Source organism: Mastigoproctus giganteus, chromosome 8, assembly GCF_048544385.1.
Source record: "Mastigoproctus giganteus isolate SK-2022 chromosome 8, ASM4854438v1, whole genome shotgun sequence".
NCBI classification, from domain to species: domain Eukaryota; kingdom Metazoa; phylum Arthropoda; class Arachnida; order Uropygi; family Thelyphonidae; genus Mastigoproctus; species Mastigoproctus giganteus.
This window is the reverse complement of record NC_143582.1, coordinates 166,278,697-166,291,467: the sequence shown is the minus strand read 5'-3', so window position 1 is coordinate 166,291,467 and position 12,771 is coordinate 166,278,697. Positions and strand designations below refer to the sequence as shown.

Here is a 12,771-nt window from a genome sequence, read left to right as displayed (position 1 = left end):
CTGTATTATAAAATTACTTCTTGTAATTGCATTTACAGAAAATCCATCAACAGCAACAAGTGCGCCAACAATTTCTTCTAGGGTATCTTTTTCCTTCTTAGCAAAATACGTTAATAATGTTTGCTTTCGCTTACCAATATAAGTACTTTCTTCACTATACCCAAGTGTTTTGCGCTTACAAATTCCACTGCCTGTTGATTCAGTAAATTTATCTATAAAGTGCCTCTTTTGTAAATTCTGAATTAATCTACTTGTAGACTAGCCCCGGCACAGCGACATGGAACCACATTTTTTGCATTTTGCACTTTCTTCATTGGAGTTCTTAATAAAATATTGCCAAACAAACGATTTTGGATGCCTTCTTATTCTGGATATAGAAAAAAATTGAAATTCCGCGATTTCGCGGGGAAAGAAACCCTAGTGCTGAGAGCATGAGGCATCAGTATGTTTGTTTTGTTTTTTCGTACATTTTATTATGTCTATAAAGTATGTGTATTCTATGGTTGGCTTGTTTTTTTTTTTATCTATCACTCGAGAATGGCTAAATCAGCTATGGTGCGAAATATCCAGAAAACTTTTTCCCGTTTCGATGCGATTCTAACCCAGGCGTTATGCAAATGGTATGGAAAGTCATCATTGTAATGACTGTAATAGCCGCTAAAACTCTTGAAAAGAATCCCAAAATAAGTGCCTCACTATACGCTGCAAACAATATCTCAATCCTAAAAAAGTTGAAGCTGCATGAAAAGCAAAATAAAAAGAGGTATTTCAAAATATTTCTTTATGGGCGATATATATATATATATATATATATTTTTTTTTTTTTTTTTTTTTTCGTGTTTTAAAAGCACGTTGTCGAACACTGTGTTTGAAAATATCGTGGAAGCTTACAAAGATGATCGCTAAGAAACCATGCTCATGTCATCATAGCAAAAATTCCCCTCACTCAGAAACTAAAATGCTGATAGAGCTACTATTCAGACTTCGCCTGTTAAATGTTGGGCAGAATTTCAACGGCACTTTTGTGGACGCCGCTTATTGTAATCACGGATTTGTTATTATTCACATAATGTTATCGATTTTATGAAATCACGATTCGTATACGATTTATACACATACGAATATGTAGAAAAAACACTAATTACTGTAATCAAGCTTCGATTTATGTTAACCCCCCCCCCCCCCATTTTTTTATCCCGGTTTACGCATGTGCGATGGAAGTAACTGCGTAACATCCCGACATGTTCTTGAACTCTGACACTTCGTTTAGCTAGTTACTGATTTTTATTCGTACAGTTGTCAGCGTCGTTATTCCGTGAATAAAAGCACTGTACTACCAATCTAAGTGTTTTTTTTTTTTTTTCTAATTTTAATTCCTGATTCCATTTCTAATTCTTTATTTTAATATTTTCTTTATTTGTTTTTAATGGTTTCTATAACAATTTAAAATTTTATTTATGACTTTCTCGAAGAAACACTGGAAAATTTAAAGTATTTTATATTGCTTGATTTTCATGTCTTCTTTCCATCCACGTCTACCTTTTAATGTACACATTTCTACTCTGCATTAGTAAACAACGCCGAACGGCTGCATTCTTGTCCTATCGGTTATTGTTATCACTTTAGCTGAGTCCCGAAGTGATCACAATTAAGAAAGTTATTAAAGATGCTAATGATGTAGAATATGGGCCATATCTACAACGCAGAGATCCTCCCCCTTCGCATTTTATGATACTAGGTAACGTGGTCGGTAACAATCACACTTATGATGTCATTGTTTTGCTCCGATGTGGTGAAATTCATGTTTGTATATCTTTAGGTAACGAATAATGATTTCTGATATAACGGACATCAGGGAGAGCTGCGACTTCCCTTCCATTTCTAAGCTTTAACTTTCAAACGGATCCTCAGACTGGCCACTGAACTCCACACGGCACCAGACACTAATGGTAAACCTTTGATATACTTTCGCCTGACCTAGCAAATAATCTCATTTCCATTTCATTACATCTGGCTGTCAGTTAAGTGTGTATACATTTTAGAAACTTTGTGATATCTTTGCGACGTCCCTTAACTGATACTTTATCACTTTTACTGCAAGACTAGATGTATATTTCCACTATTGTAGCGTACGAAGCTGTTCGGCTTTTTACAGCGCGAGCTATGCGGCATAGTCCATTACGATGGGGTGGTCATAATTCACATGATCACTGAGTGTATATGCAAATTGGAAACGCTAACTTGCTGTATTAAAGCGCGTAAATAATTAAAAGCATTTCACAAACTAAAACAAATAGAAGTTGAGAATATTCCTCTGGTTATGCGGTGTGCTCTTTAATTTATAAGATAAATGCGCTTGTTTAAGTACACAGGCGTGCTCAGAGGATGTGCGACTTGATTACATAACATCTACTTATTATGTCGCATGGATAAATGCGACATGAGTCTCATAATCATAGCACATCAGATAAGTTAACACATCCAGAATTATTTTTTTGGAAAAAACAGTTAATTTCACATTCATACAGTTATTAGGAGCAAAAGGAAACGGCAGTTTGAATTGAAATAAAATATCAGTGACAAGACCAAATGATGGACTGAGTTACATTACAACAATTAAGTTACATAAAGACTTTCCCCTGGTAATCACTACTAAATTCCTTCGGTCTTACGGATACTGGATATCGTATACCTAAATCCACTTCACGTCTGCCTAAGTCGACCCATCGAATCAACAGTAACATTAGTGCTGGCGGGCATTACTTCCAATTGTAGCTCAACTTCCACCACACTATCGCCCAGTTATGAGTAATGGTGAGATGAAAGATTAATGTTTATGTATCACAGTGATAACAACTTACCCAGAGGATAGGAACACCACCTGCTAGACACAAGGGAGGAACATTTGTCATTCTCCGACTTCAACCAGGAGCTCTTCATGAGACGGAGGACACTCACTGTCGAGGATCGCCACTAACATACCCCCATAAATGTGACAACTTCACCGGAATGGACATAAGCCCTATGAATGACAATACTACCGGACTTGACATCCACCTGGACCTGACACTAATAGGTGCTCAAGATCACGAATGATTTGATATCAACCACTGGAACACAAACATGACTGATAGTAGTTGGACAGGACAATCGAACCTGACATTGACAGACTCGAAACAACGTGATAGACCTGGACACCTACCAGGACCGGATTTTAACCAACTGACGATGACATGAGGCGGCTTGCGGCTAGCACACCTCTTGGGCGATCTGTTCCGGCTCCCTTGGGCGGCACCTTTACTCCTGTTCCCTGACGGGGGAAGAGGACGGTTCTCTGTCTCCTCCCTTCCCTGCCGCCCCGTCTTTCCTCCTGGTGGGGCCTGAGCCAGCCTCAATGACTATATCGGGGTCGTCTTCTCTATCGTCCCCGTACTTCTACCTTCCACTCCCCAGTCTTCGGTCTCCCTCCCCTACTTACGCGTACGCCCCACACAAGTTCTAAAGTTTAATTACGTCCAAATTACATCGTTTATGATCCTTTTAGCTTTTCCAATTCTAGCGCTCACCCCCACGATTTTTTTTTTTTTTTTAATATAGGCCCTAGTCACTGAAATCTCAGGAAACTAGGTGGCAGAGCCTGCCAGAGTAAAATATAGAGCTGTTGGGTACCTGGTCTGCAAAGGCCAAGTGTGAGCAACAGTGGGTTCCAATAGGGGCCCAACGGCTAAATGGCCAGAAGAACAACGGTACATAACACTACAAATATACATAGCCCACATACTTTTAAATCTCTGGTGTGAACGGTGAACTGTGACACACAACATTGTATAAAACGCGGAGATGGTGGAAATCCCTGGTGCCGTTAGACACGAAAGCACTTTACACTTTATTACAGTTACTGTGGCTCTTTCAGAAATAGTAAAAATATAAATAAAGCGTGGCTATGGTAAAACTTTGTTGGTATCTGTGAAAAATTAAAACTTTGTAACTGTTTAGCTCCTAATTACGAATTTTTATTTTATTTTATGTATTTATTTGTAAGAGAAAGACCCCACTACCATACCCTCGAACTAACTCACCACTTAAAATAAAATTCCCAAAACAGTTATTTCTGTTTAATGTAGTAATGACAACCGAACCACAAATCAGAAGAGTTTAAACTAATAATTTAAAACAAGAATAATATAAGCTATATTCTTGTATATTATCGTAGCGGTATTCTTGTGGAAATGAATAGTTGTACACCCCCTCTGATTTTGTGGGCGTGTCGAAATATAAACAGAAGTTTATTATTATTGTTTTCTTGTACAAGCACACACTCCAACATTGGTTACCCTGGAATACCGATCGTTAAGAGTATCAGGACAACCCCCCCAAAGGAGAAAGATAAGAGGAAGAAGGATTTCTAGACTAATGGAACTTAACTATTTAATATATTTTTTTTTCTTAGCATCAGTATTAACTTGGAAGATGTTATTGTCTTTCCCCTGAAGGGTACTCCATTTTAAAAGATTCTGGTCACGAAGCTGTCTGCTGCAGTTACAACGAGACGATAACAAAGCAACATCGCAGTTCATCATTGGATCCCATGTGTGTTGTACCAGCGGAAAGACTTGCTGTGGGCAGCGATACATCGCACATCCAAATGATGTGCTTGAAGCACGTGACTCATACATTAAAACTCCTAGTGGAACTGAGCTAGAAAGGCGGGCCTCCTAAACAATTCATAGAAAAGGTCGTAAAATATCTCCAAAATTATTGAGTTTCTTTTAAGTTTGTGAATTTTCGAAAACGAAGAGCATCAGAGAGAATTAGGGTTACGTTAGGTTAGGTGTGTGTTGAGCGCCAAAGCAACTAAGACTGAAGTGTACGAGATCGTACAGAAATATAAGCAAAACTTTATTATTAATAATATTATTATGTACAACAAGCACACATGCTCCGCCTTCGGAAAACCCGGTACACGGATTGTTAAAAATATCAAAAATCCCCTAAGGAAGGAGGTAGGAGGAGAAAGAGTTCTAGACTAATAAGTATACTGTTTCTGTTACTGCACGTATTCTTCAGTAAGTTTGCTGTTTGCCGGATCCTACGTTTCAGGAAGAAGGAAGGAAGGGGGAAAAAATGCAACCCTTGCTGGAGGCCGACGAACTCAGCCACATTGCGAACAACTTGGCTAAATTAGTCGGCCTTCGGCAGGGGTTGCACGTTTAAAAATTCCTGGCGTCATTTTCGGGATTCGAACACGGGTCGTTTCAGCCGGTATGGGAGGGCTGGGATTATAACTATACCTGCGAGGGTGAGTAGGGATTGTTCTAAGATACCTTTCGGTCTTGCACGTCGAAGGAGACTGATCATATTTGTTTGCTAGCTACATTAACAGCCACTGAATCCTACATCTCAACTTGAAGAAACCGAATCATTCTGAAACTGAATGAGGGAGTTGATAATTCATACCTTCTTTGGAGAAAAGAAAGGGTAATTCACAGCTCCTTTCCTCTAATTCGTGCAATAACGAGCTTTATGAAAATTAATCAGTTTAAGAAGGCAAATGCAAGCATTTCTGGACTAACTAAACGGATGCTGATATCGGATTTCAGTCATTTATAATTACGTGTTAAACAAGGTACAGTAATGAAGTATTGCAATACATTTATTTTAAAGAGGTATGCAACATTTGCATAAGCTCCCCATGTGGTCTTCTCATACGAAGTAGTTTCAAATAATCGCTAGGATTACTGCCTACAATTTCCTGGAACTTTTAATTATTCAAAGTTCGTTAACAATGCACATTATCTTGACTGCAACCTTAATCATTAAAAACAGAAAAGAAAATGGCGTATTTATCGTCTATGAATTTGTTTGTTGCATACAAAACGGCATCATTAACTTTTGATAATTAGAACCTCGGGGTGGTATAATGATCTCTCCTTCTCTCTCTCTCTCTCTCTCTCTCCTAGAGAGAGAGAGAGAGAGAAGGAAAGTAAATACCTCTAGAGAATCTGCCTAGACAAGGGTCACGTCTCTCTCTCTCTCTCCTAGAGAGAGAGAGAGAGAGAGAGAGAGAGAGAGATCATCTCCTTTAAGAGAGACGTGACCCTTGTCTAGGCAGATTCTCTAGAGGTATTTACTGAACCTAATACCCAGAGCGCTTACTACAAGCCTAAAATTTGAATAAAGACGCTGTTATTGTCTACCTCTTCTCATTAAATGCATTCATTAAAGTATAAGGACGAAAATAACAAACAAGGTGAGAGAAACACCGTCCCTAGTTCCTGTCTGAAACGTTCTACAAGTAAATTAGTGTTATTGTGCACAGAGAGCAGGGTGCAAAGGGAGAAAAATAACAATAGGCACTGCACTATTTTGTTGAATTTTGTATAGGGATATAAAATGCCGTATATCTATTGCTAGGTAAATATACTGCAATGCTTCAAGCGTAAAATAGTTTATGCATCCAACTGCGTCATCATTGCGAACCAATATGTGAAATGTTGCTATCTTTAGTATATGTTGCGCTGATTTAACTGCGCTAATCCGCATGCATAATCGTTTATTTCGATTTTTTTTTTCTCGATATTAACTGAACTTATTTAGCAAGCATTTTAAACTATAATCAGAAAATTGCCAAACCTATGATCCCGGTGGGCTCTGAAGAGACGTTCTGCACCAGCTATATATATTAATTTCTATGATACTTTGCAAAAAATATAATTTAAAAAATTTAAGCGCAATGGCCACAGTTAATACGTGAATGTCTCCTTCTTTATGCTTATATCAACTGTTCATAATCGCAGTGGTTTCACATTAAAAGTAAGTAACGTCGACCATCATAAAATTGAGTTAATGCCGGCCGGTCATTAAATGTGTCCACTTTAAAAAAAAAAAAAAAAACGTATTAACACAAATTGTGTTTATTAAAGTGTTTCACTTTTAGAAAGCGCGTCAGGTCCAAAACATCCGAAACGATAAACTGTGCTGCATGGTAATTGTCAAAGGGACTGTAACAATTACCATAAGAGTACTAGAACTCTTTAATTTCAGTGAAATGTTAGAGGTCTGCCTGAACAGCTTAATGCTAAACAGTTTAGTAAAGTATTTTATAAAGACATTAAGTGCTGCGGCAGTCGCATTATGCACATTCTGTATCACGGATCAGCAAACGAAGGCACCCAGTCCAGATGGGTTGCAAAGTTGACAATAAGGGTTGAACGAGACGATTTCATTTAATCATTCTAAGAAGACCCTGTCAGCAAAAGTCGCATAAAGCTCCACTTTAATTTTAAACTGAACTCCCCCTACATCCTATATGCGTTCATTTTGAAATTAGTAATAGTAGTTTCCTAAAAGATAGTCTCACCTTCTCCTTGATTTCCAAAGGTCCCTCACCTTCTCCTTGATTTCCAAAGGTCTCTGCATTCTTCATTAGAATTAATCCAGACACCAGCTCTAAAAGCAATGCTTTACCAAACCTTTATATTTTTTCTTCAATCAAATCTCTTCTTTTAGGCGCGTTTGAATATATACTTCACTTATCACTAAACTGTGACCCCCCCCCCCCACCGGTAATCGACTAGGCCCCCACAGCTCGCAATATAAAAAGCCTAACAGCTCCGTACGTTAGAGTAGTGGTAATTTGCATCTGGTCGTTCAAGTCAAAGTGATAAAGTAGCAGTTATGAACCTGGTAAAGATAGGCACGGGGTTTCAAAAGGGCATGATTGGCGAACTACTCGTGCATCGGGTGCTTCCATATCGAAAACGGCACGTCTTGTCGATTGCTCACGGCCCACTGTGGTTAAGGTATACAAAGAATGGTGTCGAACAAGTCGAACCACCTTCCGCCGACAAAACTGTAAAGGAATACGCAAGGTGGATGTTCGTTATGACCGAATGGTGCAGCGCGTTGTATGGGCTCAACGCCAGGTCACTGTGCGACATCGCAATACAATATGGGGAATGCAAGAACAATATCCCAAATTACGATACGCCACACATTCGGGCATATGGAATTCTACAGCAGGCGACTCAAGAGACACCCTCTCATCACCCATGATCATCGTTTACGGCGAAAGCTGTAGTGTCAACAACACGCTGATTGGACACTGGATAACTTGAAACGAGTGTGCTGGTTACACTCGTTTCCAGTTCTCCAGTGTCCAACGGACGCTTTCGTGTGTGGCGCAAGCAACACGAGTCCGACCACAGACCCATGGTGCATGGATGACGGTAGCTGTTTAGTATGGGGCATGTTTTTCTGGCAAAGACTAGGATCCCGGGTGCGTATAAACCAACGTTTCACTGGTGCAGTTCACTGGTAACTCTTAGGAGACCATGTGCACCCTGTCACGTTGCATTTTATCTCGGACAGAAACAGGATTTCCCAAGGCGATAATTAATGTGCCGTGACATCGGGTTAGCATTGTGCACGAGGTATTCGAGGAACACAGTGAAGATATCACCCACCCATCTTGACTGGCCTCTTAATTCGCCTGACCGCAATCCAACTGAAGACGTGCGGGATGTTTTGGAACGGAAATGAGGCGTATGGACACGCAACCGTCATTTATTCCGAAACCGTGGAAAGCCTTCCAGGTAGCATGGATGTAGATTCCTTCGGACGTCTTCAGAAATCTAGAGGATTCAATGCCTAGGCAAATAGCGGCTGTTATCCGTGCGAATGGTGGCCCAACACGTATTAGGTAGGTGGTCAAAATTCAGTGATCATTCAGTGTATACTGCATATGCCTGTTGTCTGCACCATGTCTGTTCGTCCATTTCTTCGTCCGTATGTCCGTCCGCATGCAACCACTGACTCCCAGTAGACAGATTTTCATAAAATTTTATATCTGGACCTTTTAAAAATATTTGTCCAGTTATTCCAAACTTAATTAAAATCGGATAAATAGAAATCCGGCAATTAATATATATTTTTTTCCATACAAATTGTATGAAAAAAAAAAAAAAGAAATTCATAGATTAAATGTTGCTTTAATGTCTTATTTTTAACTTTAGACAGGTCGAGTACCCTTCGCGTGTATTGTTAGGTAAGACTCGTGGGATAGTGTCACTTGTGGAGAGATACGTAGCTATACAGAGAAGGACTGGTTGGTTTGGTGTTTAATGGCTCATCGGTAACTGAGGCCATAATGCGCAAAGTCAATACCGAGAAGGAAAAGAAACTTAAAAAATTAAGCGTTTTAATATCAGTAATTAATTGATGAGGAGATAACGACATTTGCTTTTTCACTTCTATTAACCACAGAAAAATAAAAAAATAAAAACAATTAATTTAAGAAAAAATCGAACGTGCCTGAAATGTAGTGCAATGTGCACATTAACTAACTTATTTCACTCCTATTTTCAGTGAATAATCAAACATTATTTAAAAAGTGAACCAAAGTTTACTCTTACGGTTAATGATTTCTAATTTTAAAATAGACTAGAAATTTACAATTTCTATGAGAATGAGAAACTTGTTTCGATGAGAAAATTATTCTCCATTAGCCACTTAATCAAAACAACAGCTGCATATTTTATTAAATCCTCTTATAAAGCAAGTCAGTTCGCCAAAGAAAGAAAAGATCCATCCTGGTAAATTTAATTTTTTCTTCCAGTTGCACTTCCTTATTTTAACAAAGCTGATTTTGGAGCACATCCCCTTAAAAATTCTTAGAAAAATAGCAATATTTTTTCAGATCCGAGGAGAGGAGAGAACGAATACACCGTTCGAATAAAAGGCAAAAAGTTTTATTTCTTTTGCGCGTATCGCAAGAAAATCAAATTTTCTGATTGTATTAAGTCAAAATTTTGACGCCTGAAATATTTTAACCATTTTTTAAAAATTATTAATGTTTATAATTTCAATATAGTCAAATGCTCTTTATGTGGCACATGCACGTGTAAAATGGGAGTGATATATTCAAAGCAAACAGCATTTCTCTCATGATCAATTAGTTTTATATATAGTAATGTCCTTTATATAAATTTCATTAAAGTAACTAGGGAAAAAAATAATAACCATTCCACGTTTTTTGCTGTATCATACTTGTTTACCCTAAATTTGTAATAATTAATAAGTTTCGCAAAATTCAGAATTCTGAAATTCTGATTTTACTCAGAAAAGTGTCTCTGTCGATTCGTGATATCACTGCTTCTCATCACTGCCCGAGATTACGTCTTTTGAAACAAGACTTTCATTGCTCGCGTTATATGTAGCTTTATGAAGTTCAATTCTATGGGCATTAGCGAAAACCATCGGCTAATGAAAACCTATAACGCGCTTCAAGTTATTCGGCAAGTACAACATATAAATCTCTGGACACATTATTGTTAAGATTAATATTTTTTAATTCAAGGAAATCTGAAACTGTTCACATAGGCAATGCATTAAGCTTTCTCATCAAGCTTGGGTAACTTCCTACTTATTTACTCTCATTCAGAAGTTTACTGCAGATACTTGATAAATTGCGCGCATGTTCTCTAAAGCGTACATCAATACGCTCTTAGAAGATTAATTTCTTGGGAGTTTAAAATTAATATCAGTGATCCGTAATAAGCTAATTGCTTTCTCTTTATGTTGTTAATTAATTCGTTGTTTTAATTGTAAAAATATTTTCTTCTTTTTCCATTGCATATGAGAGGTACGACAGATATCGCAATTTTATATTATTTATTTTTATTAATGATCAATGGTGAATGCCCACATCGTAGTTCCCATATTCAAAGAGAAAGAAAGAAATTAATTTAAGAATAACTAAAATAATAACGAATTAATTAACAACATGAACAGAAATATTAATCTATGAGGGGTCACCAGTATTAATCTTCATCTTCCAAGAAACCATTTATCGTCTCCCCGGTAGGTACAGCATTAAGTTGTCGAAACACTTAATTGCTTCAGGTCTTGCATGTGCGGGTGCTCCCACCAGTTTATAGACTGTAATCATTAATCAGAGCACATGTCCGGTAAGAAATGAAAGAAAACAGACAAACCACACAGAGCGTAGAAAGTATAAAAATGATTATCCACATATTGGCACGTGACAAATCTGGGTCTGGTTGGCCATTTGGAATTGTGTGCATTCAAGCGGTGACAGAAAAGCTACTTACCAAAGTGTACACACCACATGCAAAGCTTCCTGTCTTTACAGATTTCCAACAGCAGCACGAGCTGAGCAAGGGCATCCTGGCACGTGCACACCACATAAAATCTTCCTCAGTTCTGCATCTGGCAAAGTGGGTGCGCTCCCGCGCTCGTGAGCGAACAGGTAGAGCGTAGTGACGGGTAAGTATGGTCACAGAAGAAACCTCTCCTCACCATGGCAACCGGAGACTGCAGAGCTACTGTGACTGAGCTGTGCGCTGCGCGAGCTAAGTACCGCCACTTCCGCGCCAAAGCACACAATTGATCATGAAAAATCGCATGGGGTCCGAGAGTGGATGTACGTGATCTCCAAAAACAGAACTTGTCGGTCGGGAGTGAAATTTTTTCTTTGTTTTGAACTCGGGAAAAGTGGCTGGAAGAAAATTACTTCCTTCGAGATGATATATGTATTCCACATCTTGATTATTTTATGAACCTACTGTCTAAGTGAGAACGAGTCTTCCCCAACTCTATTCTAATATTGTCTATTGAGAGGATTTGTTTTGTTTAGGAAAAAAAAAAAAAAAAAAAGGACAAAATGTAAACTGTTGCATACCATACGATCATGCCTATTAATAGTGATCTTAATCTATTCAACTGCACACTGGATCTGAATCTATTGAAATGGACACACAGAAAACAAATATCAATTTCCGTGAGAGCTGGTTACTCAAGAGTCATAAATGAAACACGTGGAACAGACGTTATCTTTTGGCCAAAATTAATCACTAAGATGAATAACCTAATTAAGTAGTTTGTCAACGTAATAGTAAATGAAATAAAGACACTATTATACCACGTGAGAATTCTATTTAAGTTATTTATTGAAACGTTACCACTTCAGTCTAAACTCGCTACAAATTGGCTACGTTTTGGAGTTCCACTGAACTGAGCCATCAGGTCAAATTAGTTGGAGCGGGCCTGATGACGGTTTCGGTGGGGGATGTGCAACGTAGCCAATTTGCATTAAGTTTAAATTTAAATAGAAAGATTTCAAAAAAATAACTTACACAAAAGTAGCACGTGGTATAATAGTGTCTTTATCTAGTTTACTACTATTATTATCTAAATTATTCAGTATATGCAAGTACACAGTTTTGATCAGCAATACGTATGAAACCTCGCATATAACGGTATGAAAATTACGCGAGCTAGTTTAAAATAATATTCTTGTTTTAACATAGCTTGAAGTGCAAGTGATAGGAACATTAGACATTTCTTAGTAGTAGTGATATACCACGTGTTAATACAGAATTCAGTGTCTGATTATCAATAAAGCCTAAGCAGGAATAACAAAAATTAAATTTTCATGGAGTATTCCCTGTAGTCATCTGTCTTAAACCACTTCTATCCTGGCAAGTTCACGAAACCTTATTTTTTGGACGAGACGGTTTGTTCATTGTAATGTATTTTTATATGTGGATTTGGTTGGCTGTTTAAAACAAAACTTCTATCATGTTTCTGTAAACTGTATTCTATGGTCGATTTGCGCTTCCAAAAAAAAAAATATGCAACCCTCTCAAATCCATTTAACTTGGTGACAGTGTGGAAAATGTCCATAAAAGTTCCTACGGGAATCGAACCAAAATGTAGAAGCTAGCGGTCGCAGCTATTGTGCTAGCTATG

General features: G+C 38.0%; 1 protein-coding gene across 1 annotated transcript in view; it reads right to left on the bottom strand.

The window, feature by feature from the left end:
- LOC150081986 (uncharacterized) overlaps positions 1–11,306 on the bottom strand; it is a 332,967-nt gene extending 321,661 nt beyond the window's left edge. The window contains exon 1 of the mRNA XM_090379883.1: positions 11,112–11,306. Coding sequence (XP_090236009.1) covers positions 11,112–11,207 — 96 coding nt within the window. The 5' untranslated portion in view covers positions 11,208–11,306. The remainder of the gene's footprint in view (positions 1–11,111) is intronic.
- Positions 11,307–12,771: the final 1,465 nt, after the last annotated feature.